At 43.1% G+C, this 19,390-nt stretch overlaps 1 protein-coding gene across 3 annotated transcripts in view; it reads left to right on the plus strand.

The window, feature by feature from the left end:
- DARS2 (aspartyl-tRNA synthetase 2, mitochondrial) overlaps nt 1-19,390 on the plus strand; it is a 32,887-nt gene that overhangs the window by 3,361 nt on the left and 10,136 nt on the right. For 2 of the 3 annotated variants that reach the window (XM_084637861.1, XM_084637862.1), the window contains exons 3-13: nt 1,458-1,557; nt 2,664-2,730; nt 3,287-3,388; nt 4,862-4,906; nt 6,157-6,252; nt 7,198-7,321; nt 8,040-8,086; nt 12,384-12,490; nt 14,348-14,417; nt 15,667-15,846; nt 16,901-17,008. In XM_084637861.1, coding sequence (XP_084493987.1) covers nt 1,458-1,557; nt 2,664-2,730; nt 3,287-3,388; nt 4,862-4,906; nt 6,157-6,252; nt 7,198-7,321; nt 8,040-8,086; nt 12,384-12,490; nt 14,348-14,417; nt 15,667-15,846; nt 16,901-17,008 — 1,046 coding nt within the window. The remainder of the gene's footprint in view (nt 1-1,457; nt 1,558-2,663; nt 2,731-3,286; nt 3,389-4,861; nt 4,907-6,156; nt 6,253-7,197; nt 7,322-8,039; nt 8,087-12,383; nt 12,491-14,347; nt 14,418-15,666; nt 15,847-16,900; nt 17,009-19,390) is intronic. The other variant, XM_084637863.1, reaches the window with a different exon arrangement.

Genomic DNA, 19,390 nt, shown 5'->3' on the forward strand with positions numbered 1-19,390 from the left:
ATTCACATACTGAATTTACAAAAATAGGTTTTGTATCTTATTTGTCTTATCTTCAGCTTTGCTCTTATTCTGGGTGACAGAGCCTCTTATGGTAATCCAGACAGAAAGTTAAACGATCACTAACATGAGACATGTATTAGCACTTCCCCCTAGATATTTTTTAAATTTATATTTTAAAAAAGACCTTAACCCATTTATGCTCCTTACTTTTTGCACATTACTCCCACATGGGGCATGATCCAAAGCCAATTTTTGTGGCTTTCAAATCACATTTTCCTGTCTGAAAACCGGTTTTTCCCTTTCTCCTAACTGTAGTGTGAGGGACTTGGACAAACAGAGAAAAGTGACTGTGCCTGACATAAAAGTGAGGGAAATTTTTTTCCCCTCTAGTAATTTTAAGGGTCTGTAACAATAATAGGTGAAATGTTTTCAGGCAGGAATGTGCCTAAGTTGACAGTCTCCCTTTAACCTTCTAAAATACTATAAACTTTAAAACCCAAGAGCACTGCGTGAATGTTTAACAACCAGAGCGTGAAACTGACCAGTCTGGTTTTATTGTCTAAGGCCCTGGTGCAAAGCCAATTGAAATCAATAGGAAGACTCCCATTAACTTCAATGGGCTTTGGATCAGGCCTTTGCTAGCCTTGTATAAAGCAGGCAGAGACTTTTTCAATTTTCCCTTATGTGGTTTTGTCAATACATTTAGACCTTGATCTAGTGCTGCTCTGTTCCTCAACCCCCAACACAGCTCGGCCAACGTGACTCAATAAATACCTGCAGCATCCTTTGCTATTTTTGTCCTGGGTCTTTTTTGAGAAGAAATTGGCAAATGTGGTGGATTATGCTTAAATGTCGTGTTAATCTCAAAGAGCGCCGTCCTGGAATTAGGATGAGAGATCAGCAAACCTGTTGTTACACTTTGCATAAGCAGATCATCAACCTAGGCTGCCAGAATTGGTATATACAGGTTGTTTGACACAAGGTATGGCAAACATCACTGTTATGATTCTAAGAAAGCTGATTATGTTCACATATGTCCATGTTTCAATTGTGCCTCCCTAAAGTTGTCTCTGTTGTTTTCTTTGGTTATACAGTATTCTTTACAAACCATTTTAGGCAAGGAAATAGTATTTCTCTGCTATCCTTAAAGGCTGCTGGCTTCCACCCAAGAAGTCACTTTGGTGGTAGAAGAAATGATCTGCTTATATATGGCCATAAAACACACTCAGATTATTATTTTTATTTATTTGTATCACCATAATGCCTAGGAGTTCTAATCCTGGACCAGTACTCCATTGTCCTAAGCACTGTACAAACCAAAAACTCTGGGGGCAGGGACTGTCCTTTTTGTTGTGTGTTTGTACAGTGATCTTTGAATAAGATAGCACTTATTATTGTATACCTACATTAGCATTCATGCTCCCATTGAAACTGTTTTTCTGTGGCTTTGTCTCAAGATTTCAATAGCTTTGTGGCTCGGACCAACACTTGCGGAGAGTTGCGTTCTGCTCATGTGGGCCAAGAGGTCACCTTGTGTGGATGGATTCAATACCAAAGGTAAATGCAGCCCACATGGATGGAGGAGAGGTTACATTGCTGGAGCCAAGGCAGCTCCTAGGACCTGATTCTTGGTTATGTTAACGGCCCTTTATACCACCCTGGCAGCATAAAGGGGCTTAAAAATGGGAGGAAACCCCTTCCTGAGAATATCCTCTGTGTAGGGTGGCTTCTTGGCCAGTGTAGAGAAACAGTTCTAAGTGCCCTGTGCCCAGACGTGGGTGGAGGGACAGGTCAGGGTCTGGCCGAAGTGCATGCACTATGGCTGTTCTCTGCTTCCTGGGCCTACTGAGGAGCTGCAGAAAGCACAGTGTAAATTAGAGTAGCTCTAAGGCTGCTTTATCTTATGCAGTGGTCAGGCAGGCCCCCTCATGGTCCCAGAAGAGGGGTTTAAAGTCACCTTTGCGCGCGCACATTCCTCCTAGCTCTGCCCCGTCTGAAGTGTTGGTATTGAACAATGAGATTCATGTCAGATTAGTATTTAAAACTTGCAAGGACCCAGAAGGGAGGTGGGACTGGAAGCTATGGACAGGCTTCCTTATGTCCATTGGCTTTCACCGTATCCAGTGAAGCTCTCTGTGGGGGAGGCTGAGGAGCTTCAGTTGTTTTTCCTACCATATTGAGAGCAGCACCCTGTTTAATCAGTCAGAGGGGATTCCCTCCTACTAGCTCCCTCTTGTAAAGTGGAGAGAATGATACTTTCCTCCTTTGTAAAGTTCTCTGAGATCTACAGGTGAAAAGTGCTATAGGAGATCTTTCTAGTAGTAGAACCGAGCATGTTCAGTACCAAGGGGCTGTAAATGTTACGTTGTGTGTTCAAAACTCTTATTCTTCATGGGCGAGTGCTCACATTCAAGCACTGCTGTGACTGTTTTTTATAGTCTGGTTTGCTACTTGAATCTAATCCAAATTAAAGATTTGTTTCATCCCTGATTTCCAAAGTGAGTAAGGTGATTCCTAGATTCATGTTGTTTCTAAAATGCTTTGAGATGAAAGCCACAATATCCCCAGAAATACAAGATATTAACATAGACTTTGGCTTAGAAAGCAAAAAGATTGAACCCTGGGAGAAACAACTCTTTCCATTTTGTTTTCATCATGTTCAGACAGGGCCTGTTCCTGGTTCTGAGGGACTTCCAGGGGCTGACACAAATCATTATTCCACAGGATGAGGTAAGGGCTGCCAAGGTATGAGTCTCTAGATTTTTTGCTTTAAAGGCTTGTTGTCCCCCATGGTGTCAAGGGCAGAATGAAGAAACTGAATTTATATTACATATTGCAGTCTGCTCTGATTTATGTACATCATCTGTGGCCCTCAGTCTCCTGACAGATTGCTAGCGTAGCCCCGGGTTGGGCAAAAAGTGAGCACTCCTGAAGTAAAGCAAAAGAACTGTGATTACTAAAGCTTTTAGCTGAGCTAGAGACCTAACTTGGAGTGAACTGTGCTCAGAATGTAAGATTTCTTAGATTGTAAGATCTTTGGAAAAGGGGCATCTTTTTGTTCTGTCTGTATACAGCACTTAGCATAGTGAGGTTCTGGTCCATGACTGGGGTTCCCAGATGCTACTGCAATACAAGTAGTAATAATGTCATGCAACTCGTTTATAAAGAATGATCTTTACATTTTGTCTGAGAGGGGGCCATAAAGAAAACAGAAAAGCATCCAAGCATGGCACAGTCTGCAATGTGACTTCAGTTTCCATGACATCTCAGTATTTTCTTCCTGCAGGCACATTCCCATGTTAAGAAGGTCTTGTATGATGCCCCTCTGGAATCTGTTGTGAGGGTAACTGGGACGGTCATCTCTCGGCCCCCAGGGCAGAAGAACCCGGTTAGTGCTTTGAAATCTTCCTGGGATTTTCTAGAGTTTGGCACTCTGGTAAAGTGCACTGAATTTAGCACAGAGATTTGGCAGGTGGATTCATGCTGCACACGTTGTGTCATTGCTTTGCCATTAGCAAGCTTGTTTTCTCCAAGGTATGATAACCCATCATGGAGTGATGTGAAAGAATTGTGAATACAGTGAAATAAAAATAACTGCTATGGCATGCACCTTCCAGGAACTTCAAAGCACTTCACAAACACTAATGAATGAAGTCAAACAATACTCCTTTGACAACTACTGGTCACCATTAAAAAAGGCTAGACTTTACCATCCATGCTTTTGGTTTTCTAGTCTAAATTTAAGAAATGCTGTAGTGCTTCTGCAGTAATTTTTGACCATTTTTACTCATGCCTGCTGTAGGTAAGTTTAATTAGCTCCTTTTTATAGATCAAGAAGCTGAAGCCTGGAGGTTAATGGCCTGATGGTTCAGAGGTGTTCCATACCCACAGCTCTCTTTGTCAGAAGCTTTAAGTGACTCTTCCAAGACCATACACCACCAGTCATTGGCAGGACTGAGTACAGAAACCAGGAGTTCGAATGCCCAGTCCACTTCTCTAACCACTAGATGCTACCACAAAGTATGCCAGCTCTGAGCTCCACAGTTATCTTTTTTTTTTAAGACACGTATTGGAAACTTGAATGTGTTCTTCTCTGGTTAGTAGAAGGTGTTCCACTCTGTCCTGCAAGATGGGAAGGAATGGATAACAGAATTTAGTGGTCTTTATTGTGGCCGCAATGATAGATGGGAGAAAAACTCAAGTCTACCTTAGAATTCAAGTGGGAACTCTACTTATGGAAACTAGTGTAACCTTTATGGTCCCTGGGTATCATGGGGGGCAATTCATTTACCAATGAGCTGAACCATAGCTCTCCTCCACATTAAAGGTTAAGGGCCTGATACTGCCAGCATTTATCGATTCATAGCTTATTAATCCAAATGGGACACTGATCATCTAGTCTGACCTTCTGTATAACACAGGCCATAGAATTTTCCTGAATTAATGCTGGTTTGAACAAGAGCATATCTTTTAGAAAAACATCCCATCTTGATTTTAAAATTGCCAGTGATGGAGAATCCTCCACTACCCTTTGTAAGTTGTTCCAGTGGGTAGTTACCCTCACTGTTAAAAGTGTGCATCGAATTTCTAGTTTGAACTTTTCTGGCTTCAACTTCTAGCCATTGGATCTTGTTATACCTTTGTCTGCTAGACCTTCCATATTAAATTTCTGTTCCCCATGTGTAGGTACTTACAGATCATGATCAAGTCACCACTTAACCTTCTTTTTGTTAAATTATATAGATTGAGCTCCTTGAGTTTATCACTATAAAGTATGTTTTTTCAATTGTTTAATCATTCTTGTGGCTCTTCTCTAAACATTCTCCAATTTATCAACATCCTTCTTGAATTTTTTACACAGGTTTCCAGCAGTGGTCGCACCAGTGTCAAATGCCTTCCTACTCTTGTATGCAATTCCCCTGTTTATACATCAGTGAACCTGAAGAGATTACTCTTGTGCATAAAGTTAAGCATGGGCATGAGTGTTGGCAGGATCAAGCCCTAACTCTTGTCTTGTAGTTCGTACATGTCATGGGGGAGAGCAGGTTATGGGCAAGAAAGCAGGTTCACTTCTAATAGGGATGGATACGCTACTGAAGGAGAGTGAGGCCCAGTGTGTCTTAAATAGGAACTGATTGGCCTTAACCTGCCAATGAATATTGAGGAAGATTTGGAGAAACTGATCATTAAGAGACATTCTCTGCCCTATGCTGTAAGGGGTCAGACTGGATAATCATAAGCATTCTTTCTAGCCTGAAAATCCATTAACCTAGTGTCATAAATATAAAGGGAAGGGTAACCACCTTTCTTTATACAATGCTATAAAATCCCTCCTGGCCAGAGGCAAAACCCTTCCACCTGTCAAGGGTTAAGAAGCGAAGGTAACCTTGCTGGCACCTGACCCAAAATGACCAATGAGGGGACAAGATACTTTCAGATCTGGTGCGGGGGGAACAAAGGGTTCTCTCTGTCTGTGTGATGCTTTTGCCGGAAACAGTTCAGAAATGCAAGCCTTCCAACTCCTGTTAAGTTAGTAAGTAATCTAGCTAGAAAATGCGTTAGATTTTCTTTTGTTTAATGGCTGGTAAAATAAGCTGTGCTGGAGGGAATGTATATTCCTGTTTTTGTGTCTTTTTGTAACTTAAAGTTTTGCCTAGAGGGATTCTCTATGTTTTGAATCTGATTACCCTGTAAGGTATTTACCATCCTGATTTTACAGAGGTGATTCTTTTACCTTTTCTTTAATTAAAATTCTTCTTTTAAGAGCCTGATTGATTTTTCATTGTTCTTAAGATCCAAGGGTTTGGGTCTGCGTTCACCTGTACCAATTGGTGAGGATTATTATCAAGCCTTGCCCAGGAAAGGGGGTGTAGGGCTTGCGGGGATATTTTGAGGGAAGATGTCTCCAAGTGGTCTTTTTCCCTGTTCTTTGTTTAAAACACTTGGTGGTGGCAGCATACTGTTCAAGGACAAGGCAAAGTTTGTACCTTGGGGAAGTTTTTAACCTAAGCTGGTAAGAATAAGCTTATGGGGTCTTTCATGCGGGTCCCCACATCTGTACCCTAGAGTTCAGAGTGGGGAAGGAACCTTGACACCTAGAAAGAAACTTGTCCAAGTATTTTGCCCGGTGTTCAAATCTATTCTTCTCTGTTTCAGAGAATGCCGACAGGCGACATTGAAGTGAATGTGAAGACAGCTGAGGTCCTGAATTCCTGCAAGAAGCTGCCCTTTGAAATTAAAGACTTTATCAAGGTGGCTGCCTGCCTTTGGCATTAAGCACTGGCTCTTCAGAAGAGTTAGGATTTGCCATGCTGAATTGCAGAGCAGTGTCATTGCACTGTTGTAGGGCATTCTCTTCTTACTCCCACCTTCTGTGCTCTGGGGAAAGAGTTGTTCACAATGGAACATGCCTAGAGTGAGCTCTGACAGTGAAATTGTAATACTGTAATAGCTAAGTAGAATGTAATGCCTAAATCTGCTCTGTGCTTTGGGTTTAAAAATATAATGACGGTAAGAATTGGTGGGAACAAGGAAAATCTGGGCTCATGTCCATCTTTTGTGATTGTGAAACAGGAGGACTAGTGTGTTTAAAAGTTAAGGTATATAGCCTCACCCAGGCATACAGCCAGCTAGCAAGAGACTATATCCGTCCAGGACAGTAAGATCAATCAGACTGATGGTTATGTATATCGTATATCACTGATTATTGTGTCCTTTCTCTTCCCTATGAAATGTGGACCAGTGGATAGGGGTTGGGACCAGCATTCAAGAGAACAGGGCTCTATATCCTCTGTGCCACTGGTTCACTATGTGACTCTGGGCAACTCACACAATGTCTTGTATCTCAGTTTTCTCCATCTGTAAAATTAGTTTAGTAATGCTTGCTCACCTTTGCAAAATGCTTTGAGACCTATGATTGAAAACATCCTACAAGTCCCAAGTAGGATTATTATGATCTGTTGCTGCCAAGTGAAAAGTGAGCATTCTGGAATCTAGAGCTTACAGCATGCAGCTCCTGTCACAGTTAGAGTCAAAGTGTGACCTAGATAACTAATGCTCTTCCACATATGTGATGAGTTACTGGCAGTAATGCAGGGTCCTATGTTTGCTTCCACCTTTCCATTGTGGTCTTTGAAGAAACTTTTATGGGCATCTGGTTTGGCTTTTGCTCTTTAATCACAATCCTTTTCTCTTTAGAAATCTGAGGCCTTGCGCATGCAGTATCGCTATTTGGACTTGCGCAGCTTCCAGATGCAACATAACCTGCGGCTGAGATCGCAGATGGTTATGAAAATGCGGGAGTACCTCTGTAATCTCCATGGTAAGAGAAATGCATCTAGTTCTTAGCACTTTATCATCTTTTTCTTTTTTTCTTGTTCTTGCTATCTGCTCTACTACTGCCTGACATGCTAGGGGAGAGGTGCTGGGCAAAGTGCTGCCCTGACATGGCTCTATATCCCAGGAACATACCATGGGGTGGGATACTGGGATGTCTAAAGAGCACAGCGGCTCTAAGTCCCTTATCATGCCACAGATGATCATTTTTGAATGAGCAGTATCTATACAATAAATGTTAAGGCTAAGATTTTAAAAAGTGATCAGTGATATTTGGGCATCTCAGTTTTTGGGTGTCTTTCTTTATATGCCTTTATAAGGGCCTAATTTTCAGAGGCAGGTGCTCATCTTAAACTTACTGGTCACTTTTGCAAAATTTTAGCCTAATTGTTCAGAGTAGCCAATGGAAATATAAGCAACTGTGGCAGGGAGGGCTGAGAACTAGTCGTGATAGGAATGGTGGGTGCTCAGCACCCTTCAGGATCAGGCTGTGCCTGCATAAGTAATCCTTAGTCATCCTGAGAAAAAAAATCAAATGAGTCTGTATATGACTGAGGAACTGCATGCTCTGCCAGACTACCTCAAGCTGATTAACCATGCTCTGCCAGACTACCTCAAGCTGATTAACCACAATCTCCAACCAACTTCTCTGAAACCAACATTCTCAGCATATTCAATGTCTGAAGCTTATGCTTGTTTTTTAGGGTTTGTGGACGTAGAAACTCCAACACTATTTAAGAGAACTCCAGGGGTATGTATAGTCATTCATCTGGGCCTCCTGCAATAATATAGACTACTTATTTGCTCATGTGTCCCTGTCTGCCCCTCTGCCTTTATTTCTGTCATGTGTTACTACTTAACTGTTTACCTGCCAGTCAGGGGCATCATTTCAGAAAATTCCAGGTGTGGGAGGCAGGCACAGTCATGTCAGCATATAGAACATTATATGTGATTATATTGTATACTGTGAAGTCGGGGGGTGGCAAACCAACGTGTTGAGGGGGAACTGCCTCCCTTGCCCCTCAGCAAATGTTGCTTCTGCTGCCAGTTACTAATATGTCAAATGGGTCCTTTTGAGGCATGAGGGGGTGGATAGGACAAAGTGAGAACTATAATTTAGGTCAGTTAGAGGACAGAGCATAGATCCTTACACCATTCATTACTCAGCTAGCAGTCTCTACCATCACATTATTATTTAACAAAATAAAAATCCAGAATATAAAATTGGAAATTAAATAGCCTTAAATGGGAATACACCTCTACCCCGATATAACGCGATCCGATATAACACGAATTTGGATACAACGCAGTAAAGCAAAAAATGGTTTTCTGTCTCATTTTCAACATTGGTTCTCAAACTGGGGGTCGCGACCTGGTTATGTGGGGGGTCGCAAGCCCTGACCCCAGCGCCGGGCTGTGAGCCCCGACCGCGACGCATAGCTGCGAGCCCCGACCCTTGTGTTGAGCTGTGGGGCTACGAGCCCCGACCCCAGCGCGCGGCTGTGAGTCCTGACCCTGACCTCTGCACTGGGCTGTTAGCCTCGGCCCCGGTGCTGGGCTGCAAGCCCCAACCCCAGTTCACGTCCCCAGGCTTGATGTGAAGGACGACATCAGATGCGCCCTTTCTAAAACAACACCAAGAATAAAACTTCTTGTCAAATACTATATTAATAATGGAAATGCTCGAGCTCAAAGCATGTTCGATATAACGCAGTTTCACCTATAATGCAGTAAGATTTTTTGGCTCTCTAGAACCGCGTTATATCGGGGTATAGGTGTACTACTATAGTGACTTACACAAGAGATACATGCCAATAGAATGCAGTGCTTGGAGGATGGGTGTTTTCTGGAATATGATCCTCGAAAAACAGAATTCATAGTCAACAAATGCATTGCACTGCAAGAAAGTAGCTTTGTTCTTTAATGATATTAAAAGATTCTGAGTCAAAACATGGGTTAGATGGCCTTCTTAAATGCATATAATTGGATAGCATGTTATTGTAGAAGTGATGAAGACAATTCTTTGGGATGGTTAAGACTAAATAGGAGAAAGTTTTATCAAATATACGGAAGGGAACCATCCAGTCCTGGCTGAGTAGATTCAACAAGCTGTACACAGGACATTTTCTTCTCAAACTTCTAGGGGTACTGGTTTTTAAGTTCTAATTTATGTACACATTTGTAAATGTTCAGTCTAGCCTCACACAACAGATTTTAGCCATTTGTGGAAACCCACACCACAAGCATTAACAAAAGTCCACCCAGTTTCTGCACCATATAAACCTAGGCCAGACTGTGTGAGTCCTTCAGGAGTAAGTTTGTCAGAGCTTGCGTCATTTTTTTCTGCAAGGCAGAAGCCAGGTTGTTGGTCCTGGATCTAGCTCTGGTCGCACTGAGCTCAACACAGAGCTGCCTTTTACGTGCTGGCATAGAAGTCAGACTGTAGCAGGAGCAAAGATAGCGAGGGTCTGTCCAAAGCCCATTGAATGCAACAGAAAGACTCCCGTTGACATGAGTGGGCTTTGGATTAGGCCCTTACAGGGGAATGATTTACCACAATGACTAGAGAATTCTGAGTACAGCCTGAAGTTCTGTTATGCTCATTTTCCTTTGTACATCTCATCCTTAACCAATGTGCTAACCTCTCCTGAGTAGCCATATTAGGGTCAATGCTGCATTGACTATTTCAGCTTATTAACTTCTTGCCTAGGCAGGCCATGTCAGTGAATCCCATGAAAGAGATAGGAGTGATTAACTATTGAATTAGAAAATGAATGAATATAATGGGTTTGTAAATATTTTTCTCTTTTCTTTGAGGGGTTCCTTTGTATTTTCAGAGCCCAGTTCTCAGTTCCTCCCATTTTAATCCATTGTTAACCTGCCAATCAAAGCTGAACCCCAGTCACTAGCCTTCTGCCAGAGGACAGCAAGCCCCCTGATGCAACTCCTTAAGTGACACCAGGCATTTCCTCCCTTTGAGGCTGACCAAACTGTGGCTGCCAATCCCTGGTGACCCTTGGAATATGACACCAGAACTGGGATTCACACCCACATTGTACACGTGCCAGTTCAAAGTCCTAAGTGCCTAGCCACGAGGGCTGGCCCCAGATTTCAGTAGTGATGATTAGAATAGTATTTTTCTTAGTTTTGCAAAAGACCTCAGCTCTCCCATTTCTAGCTACTGTTTGTAGCCTGTTCCTGCATCTGAGGTTTGGTCACCTGAGAAAACAGTGGCTGGAGTTTCCACTTAGCTCTGTCTTGAGAGACAGGCAACCTGCCAGGAGCCGAAAAAAGAACCAGCTTGTCAGCTCCCCCAGTATGCAGGGACGGGTATTCGTCCTGATGACGTAGAATTGAGGACAAGATAGTGACGCGCCCAACATTCCCCTCTCAGAGCCTGGATGCTGGGCCAGAGTCAGAGGGAATTTGCATGGTGGTGTATGAGTTTCCTGTTGGTAAGTTGTTGTAACTGACCTGCTGAGAGGACAGAAAGCCAAAGTTGCAGCAGAACAACAAGCAACAGGAGGGTGTAAGGAGCTGTAAGGTACGTGGGGTGGGCAGTTGTTTTATCTCATCCCCTCCTATTGGTGGTTGTTTCTGCCACAACCTCCCCCTCCATTGCCTAACTTGCACCAAATTAAAGTGAAACCTACGCCATCATGTGCATCACCTCTGAGTATGGTCGATCGTCATCTCAAAATATATTCACCTGTCAGGAAAGTTCAGAGACCTGAAGCTTCAGGCAGTTTTAATGGAAGGGATTTCTAGCTAGTAACCGTGGTGCAGACTATTTTGAAACAATAGGGGTGGGTGTGTAATATGGAGAGAGAGCATGAGATCAGTGTCCCCTCTGGTCCAGTTTCCTCTCCACAATAGTTACTAATGCCAGATGTCTCAGTGGAAGGGTCAGCCTCTAACAGAGAGGCCAAGTAGATGGGATGGATTTATAAAGAAAACAGGTGCAGAGAGGGTAAAGAAAATAGAATGTATTAATCCTTCCCTGCGCCTTGGAAAATGGCACCAAAACCCCCCAATACAACAAAGGTCACTGAAATACAACATAAGGATCTTAGCCCAAAGTAACATGGGAATATAGGACTGGAAAAGACCTCCTGGACCATCAAGTCCAGTCCCTTACTATCACAGACAATGCTGTCATACAATCAATCCAATTCATAAATTTATCAAGCTTCATTTTAAAGCTAGTTAGATGGTTTGCCTCCACTATACTGATTGAAAGGCTGTTCCAGAACCTCATTCCTCTGATGGTTAGAAACGTAACATGAAGTTCACCCACAAACTCTGAACCAGAGCTTCCCTGGCTGGCCACCATCTCCTGAGGCTTATAACTTTTAACCCATTTGGTGTGCCTCAGGTTCCTATCTTTCCAGCAAGATTTGGCTAATCTGGCTTTTTGGTCATTGGCAGCCACCAAGAGTCGCTTATACATGGGCAGCTGCATTTGCCTATTTCTCCTTTTCCTAGTTTTCTGTGGGAGGATAAAAGAAAAAAAAAAACGCTGCTGCTATTAACAAAAAAAAGAAAGAAAACAAAGAGCGCAACCCCTTTCACTCTGCATTCATATCCCATCCGCCCATACCACGCAGAGAACCTGGTACAGGAAAAATAGCTAAGGGGCGGGGTTGGGGGGGAGAACCAGAGAGGTAGACCATCCTGTCCTGTCCCCCCACACCCTGCTGTTGCCTAGTGTACCTAATTCTTCAGTTCTGTACCCTGCGAGGAGATATCATCCTCACTCCATCCAGCTGGTGAGGATCTTATGCCCCATTAGCACCAACTTTTGTAATTTGATCCTAATTAGCATAAAACCACAGGTGCTGTTCTTATTCATAGGGGGCTTGACAAAAAGCTCTTTGAAGTCCGTGGAAAGTCTGCCATTGACTTCAGCTGGCTTTTGGTCAGGTTCATAATTGTTTAGTTCTCTTTTGAAACTTACTACACTATTTGCATCAATAAGATGCTATGGCAGGGTTCAAGATGGCAGTTGTGCACCCATTAAAAAGTCTCTCTCCCCTCTTCCGTACCAGGGTGCAAAGGAATTTGTGGTACCTTCCAGAGAGCCTGGAAGGTTTTACTGTCTGCCACAGAGTCCTCAGCAATTTAAGCAGCTCCTGATGGTTGGAGGTCTGGACAGGTGAGCATTCCTTTGCCTTCTTTTCTCTGAAATATTAATGTTATGGGGTCCATTCTCTTTGACTTGGGAGAAGTTAAAAATTCCCCCACGAACTGATTTCAGTCAGAGTTAGGCAACTAAATTAACCTTTGAGGATCTGGGCCCTAGAGCTGTTTTTGTGGGGGTAGGATGGCCTTAAATGGATGAGGTAAATGACCTAATGTGGGAGAAGCTTAGAAATTGTAAAGCATACATTGTGACTCTCAAAGCCAAGTAATGATTTAGCCACATGACTCCCATTGAAATGAATGGGAGGGGTGTGGCTAAATCACATAGTTGCAGGTGTGAAATTTTCCATTTTAGTCTCATTCTGAACTAAAACTTGGGAGGAGGCTTTTCAAGGAAGGGAATGCTTGAAAGCAGAAAATGAAAGCATGGTGCAGCCCTCACCTGGGATTGACCAATATAACCAACTCCCATTGAGATAAAACTAGACTGTTGTGTGTGATTGAGAGTTGGGAAAAGACGCACAGTCTCAGCACAGGAGTGCAATACCTTTTAACATGCCTGCTTCGTGAAATAAAAGCAGGAAATGCCAGAGAGTGGTAGGGAAACATTCTAGAGGAACCTCTGTTCCTAGCAGCATTCGACCAGTTGCGAGGACAGCCCCATAAGAATTCTTCATATGCCATTGATGTGCTTTCATAGCCCAGTATAACATAGAAGAAGAGGAGGTTTGGTTGGGGGGTTTTGCCTAGAGTCCTAGATGGCACTGGTGGAGCGCCACTGAGATGTTGGCCTCCTCCAAGAGGTCACTGCTGGAAGGTGGCTTATCCTGGTTGGTATCTACAGCACGAATCATCAGGAGAAATCATAGGACTGGAAGGGACCTTGAGAGGAGATCTAATCCAGTCCCCTGCACTCATGGCAGAACTACATAATGAACCTTAGAATCATAGAAAATTAGGGTTGGAAGAGACCTCAGGATGTCATCTAGTCCAATCCCCTGCTCAAAGCAGGACCAACCCCCAGCCGGGCTTTGTCAAGCCTGGCCTTAAAAATCTCTAAGGATGGAGATTCCACCACCTCCCTAGGTAACCCCTTCCAGTGCTTCACCACCCTCCTGATGAAATAGTTTTTCCTATCCAATCTAAACCTCCCACACTGCAACTTGAGACTATTACTCCTTGTTCTGTCATCTGCCACCACTGAGAACAGCCTAGCTCCATCCTCTTTGAAACCCTCCTTCTGGTAGTTGAAGGCTGCTATCAAATCCCCCCTCACTCTTCTCTTCTGTAAACTAAATAAGCCCAGTGCCCTCAGCCTCTTCTCGTAAGTCATGTGCCCCAGCCCCCTAATCATTTTCGTTGCCCTCTGCTGGACTCTCTCCAATTTGTCCACATCCTTTCTATAGTCGGGGCCCCAAAACTGGACGCAATACTCCAGATGTGGCCTCGCCAGTGCCAAATAGAGGGGAATAATCACTTCTCTCGGTCTGCTGGCAGTGCTCCTACTAATGCAGCCCAATATGCCGTTAAGCTTCTTGGCAACAAGGACACACTGTTGACTCATATCCAGTTTCTCCTCCACTGTAATCCCCTAGTACTTTTCTGCAGAGCTGCTGCTTAGCCAGTCAGTCCCCAGCCTGTAGTAGTGAATGGAATTCCGCCCTAAGTGCAGGACTCTGCACTTGTCCTTGTTGAACCTCATCAGATTTCTTTTGGCCCAATCGTCCAATTTGACTAGGTCACTCTGGACCCTACCCCTACCCTCCAGTGTATTTACCTCTCCCTCCAGCTTAGTGTCGTCCATGAACTTGCTGAGGGTGCAATCCTGTAGCCACAATTTAATTTAGGGTGCCTTTAATTTCAATTGCAGGTACTTTCAGGTTGCCCGTTGCTATCGAGATGAAGGTTCAAAGCCAGATAGGCAGCCTGAGTTCACTCAGGTAACGTATCCCCAAACAGACTCTTTAGCTGCTTAACTCTGGCAAGGTCTCAGGCCACTTAGATTTCAAACAGCATTGTTAGTTGTAAGTATTATTGGTATAGCCCAGTGGTTCTCAACCTTCCAGATGACTGCACCCCTATCAGGTGTCTGATTTGTCTTGAGTACCCCCAGTTTCATCTCACTTAAAAACTACTTGCTTACAAAATCAGACATGAAAATACAGAAGTGTCACAGCCCCCTATTACTGAACAATCACTAACATTCTCATTTGTACCATATAATTATAAAATAAATTGATTGGAATAGAAGTATTGTACATACATTTCAGTGTGATATTGAGCCTATTTTTCACATGTGAGCCTTGCCTGAAGCCCAAGCCCTGCCTCTCAGGGCTGGAGCCAAAGCCCTGCAGCCTGGCGCTGAAGCATACAATCACTTTGCCGGAGGCCCCTATGGCATGGGGCCCTGGGCAGTTGCCCTGCTTGCCACCTCCTAATGCCAGCCCAGCATTTGCGACCCCCCCCAAACCCATCCCATGACTGCCCACAGGGCTGCAAGCCCCAGGTTGAGAAACATTGATCTACATTAGTTGAGTACCTGCTGGAAGACCTCCGAGTACCCCCAGGGGTACACAACCCCTGGTTAAGAACCACTGGTACAGTCCATCCATTTGGTATCAGACTTGTTCATCGCTGTTCACCTTAGAAACATTATTGGGCCTTGTGTTTGGGGACATGTATTTCACGTGTCCTAGTGGGTATTCACTGAGGTCTGGGATGAAGGATGGTTTCAACTGCTACAGGTACCAGTGTCAGCTAGTTTGGTTCACCTTGGTGGTGAAACGTGTGCTGCTCTCCAGGGCTGGCCTGCTCCTCTTCCACCGGAGCTCCCAGGGCAGTGTGCTTCACGGCTTTTGGCTCCTGAACAGGACCGGTTGGCCCAGCTCATTCCAAGTCTTCTCCTTGTGCCCTGAATTCACAAATGGTCATTAGGCTTCTGAACAGGGGGTTATTGCTGATACCCTGGGCAGGATTCTCTGTGATGATGTATCTAACTATGTGAGGTTAGCCACATGCCCTTTGTGTAAGGCAGTTGTGGTATATATAGTATATTGAATCTAATCATCTTTATGATCACTTTATATACAAAGCCTTTGGGACCCAAGAAGAGCTATTAGGGGGGAATAGAATGCAGCTTTCCTGGTGCCTGTAGCTAATGTGTAATGATCCTCTTGTTATGTCTTTAAGATCGATATTGAGATGTCGTTTGTAGACCAAGCTGGGATCCGGAGACTGATTGAGGGCCTGCTCCAGTATTCCTGGCCTAATGAGAGCAGCCCTATTACCACCCCTTTCCCTTCCATGAGCTACGCTGAGGCATTGGCTGAGTATGGGACCGATAAGCCAGACACTCGCTTTGGTATGAAGGTGCGCTGTCTCCCATTGGAAACATCTATCCTTTCTCCTTCTCCTTTTTAGTGTTTCCTGATCATCTCTGTTTATACTCCACTTCTCCACATGAATGGAAGTGTGTGTGTCTTGGTGTCACAACATCTACAGGTTCTGAAAGCCCTGCAATTGTAGCTGGCCCCTTATGTCACTGGAAGCTGTACTAATGGGATATTAAGGCAGGTGATGCAAGATGGATTTGGGATCTTCCAACCAACTTGTTCTTTTGGGAGGGGTGTCCTGTCTTTCTCATTTATATCCTAACAAGGATACATTAACACTAAGGACACGCCATGTAGGGCAGGAAGGATTGACAGTGCTGGGAACTGAAGTCCTCGAATCTTCCATAGAAACCGCAAAATTGTCTGGATTGCTCACCAATGTGTCTCGCTCCTGACCTGGCAGGACCTGCTCAAGAGAGAGGCTAGTTTAGTCTCCCCAGTCCAGTTCAGTCCTTGGTCCCTCTGAGACTCTTACCAGTTGTGATTTTGGTTCTTTCTTCAATAATTATTATTGTGCAGAAAATAACTGTTCATAAATGTAATGGGGGAAGCAGTACTGAAAAACGTTACACAATATTTTATACTTGCTGCTATTTGAAGATTTGAAAGGGCTGCATCATGGCTGATTTGAGCTGGTGTTATCCCACTGTGGGTATGTGTTCTGGGGAACTTGGGCTGAGATCACCAAACTCATGTCTTATAGGAGCTCTCATCGATACTATCTGCTGACACCCTTTGGCCACTGCTGACTAGAGCCACGTTCAGACTGGTCACCTCGACGTGAAAGTCTTTGGATTCCATTAGCAATCCCTTAAGCCATCCAGTCTCTCACTCAGTCTCGTATTTAGACTTTCTCTTCCTGAAGTCTGTGACTTCTAAATGACTGCTCCATTTGTTTCTTTATAAATGCTCTGTGGTTCCTTGAAGCATGGTTTGCTGTCTCGGGAGATCCTGCTGCAAATGGAGGACACAGGAACAGTTCCCCACTGCATGTTCCTGACATCTCTTCTCTTTTATGTGCTCTTTCTCAGATAACTGATGTCAGTGACGTGTTTAGGAGGACGGAAATCGGATTTGTGCAGAATGCTGTCAACAAGCCCCAAGGCTCTGTCAAAGCCATTTGCATTCCTCAGGGAGTGGTGAGTGGTGTAGTTCTGTATTGTTAGTGGCAAAGCACAGTATAAAGAAAGTAAATTTTAGAAATTAATAAGTTGTATTGATTTAATAACAATCCCTTTGTCACAGTGTGACTGGCCCCTTTCTGGGGACATTGACCTAGTCCCACCTCTGACCAATTAGTTGCCTCTCAGTTGAGGTTGTGGTGTTAGGTCATCAGGTAATAGTGTGAAGAGCATCTGGTCCTTATAAAGGCCGGCAAGAACTCAGCTGAGCTAGAGAAACCGCAGTGTCCCTTGGTTAGGGCAAGAACCCAGACGGAGCTGAGAGAGGCCAAGGGGAAAAGCCTCTGGGGGGACTGCAGCCTGCTTTGGTTAGAGGAGCAGTTTTGTTTTGGGCTTGAATAACAAATTGTGCCCAGAAGCAAGGGTCTGAAACAGACTTGAGCAAGGCATCACTCCTTCCTGGACTGGTGATACAGACCCGCAGATAACAGCTCCCTCCCATGTGGGCGTTTGTTACCTGTGTGGAGATCATTACTACAGTAACTCATAACACTAAGGTCAAAGATCAAATCCAAGCTTGACTGTAAATCCAGAAGTAATTGTTACTTTCTATTTTATGTATATATTTATATATAAAAAAAGTAATTGTGATTAATCACAGTTTTAATCGCACTGTTAAACAATAGAATACCAATTGAAATTTATTAAATATTTTTGGATGTTTTTCTACCTTTTTTTAATATTTTGATTTCAATTGCAACACAGAATACAAAGTGCACTGTGCTCGCTTTATATTATTATTTTTTATTACAAATATTTGCACTGTTAAAAAATGATGAAAAAATAGTATTTTTCAGTTCATCTCATACAATACTGTAGTGCGATCTTTTTATCGTGAAGGTGCAATTTACAAATGTAGATTTTTTTTTTTTTTTGTTACATAACTGAACTCAAAAACAAAACAATGTAAAACTTTAGAGCCACTCAGTCCTACTTCTTCTTTAGCCACTTGCTGAGACAAACAAGTTTGTTTACATTTGCAGGAGATTTGCTGCCTGCTCTGTTGTAGCTGGCGTCGCGAGATATTTACGTGCCAGATATGCTAAACATTCATATGCCCCTTCATGCTTCCATGCCGATGATGCTCGTTAAAAAAATAATGCTTGAATTACTTAATGACTGAACTCCTTGGGGGAGAATTGAATGTCTCCTGCGCTGTTTTACCTGCATTCTGTCATCATTTCATGTTATAGCAGTCTCAGATGATGACCCAGCACATGTTGTTTGTTTTAAGAACATTTTCACTGTAGATTTGACAAAACGCAAAGAATGTATCAATGTGAGATTTTAATGATAGCTACAGCACTTGAACCAAGGTTTAAGAATCTGCAGTGCCTTCCAAAATCTGAGAGGGATGAGGTGTGGAGCATGCTTTCAAAATAAAAGAGCCATACTCCAATGCAGAAACTACAGAACCCGAACCACCAAAAAAGAAAATCAACCTTTTGCAGATGGCATCTGACTCAGATGACGTAAATGAACATGTGTCAGTCCGCACTGCTTTGGATCGTTATCAAGCAGAATCCATCATCAATATGGATGCATGTCCTCTGGAATGGTGGTTGAAGCATGAAGAGACATATGAATCTTTAACGCATCTGGCATGTAAATATCTTGCGACACCAGCTACAACAGAGCCATGCGAATGCCTGTTCTCACTTTCAGGTGACATTGTAAATAAGAAGAGGGCAGCAAATCTCCTGCAAATGTAAACAAACTTGTTTGTCTCAGCAAGTGGTTAAAGAAGAAGTAGGACTGAGTGGGCTTGTATGCTCTAAAGTTTTACATTGTTTTGTTTTTGAATGCAGGTTTTGTTGTGGGTTTTGTTTTTTTTTACATAATTCTACATTTGTAGGTTCAACTTTCATGATAAAGAGATTGCACTACAGTACCTGTATGAGGTGAATTGAAAAATGCTATTTCTTTTGTTTTTTACAGTGCAAATATTTGTCATAAAAAATAAATATAAAGTGAGCACTGTACACTTTCAATTCTGTGTTGTAATTGAAATCGATATATTTGAAAATGTAGAAAATATCCAAAAATATTTAAATAAATGGTATTCTATTATTGTTTAACAGTGCAATTAATGACGCTATTAATGTTTTTAATCACTTGACATGCCTTATATATATTGCAATTGCATCTACATAAACAGTCAAGTAAGCAAGTTAGCTGAAGTGTCTTAACGATTCAGAAGCTATGGGAAGGGCGTTGTACAAGTCCATAAGGGAACCTGGTAGCCTTTGCCAGTGGTTGCAACCTGCAGGTATATTATCTACATTTTCTAACGGACCACAAAGGCAAAGTCACGAAGGCCCCACATATAGTCATTAGCAG

This window comes from Lepidochelys olivacea (genome assembly GCF_965140295.1).
Source record: "Lepidochelys olivacea isolate rLepOli2 genome assembly, chromosome: 8".
Classification (NCBI taxonomy): Eukaryota; Metazoa; Chordata; order Testudines; family Cheloniidae; genus Lepidochelys; species Lepidochelys olivacea.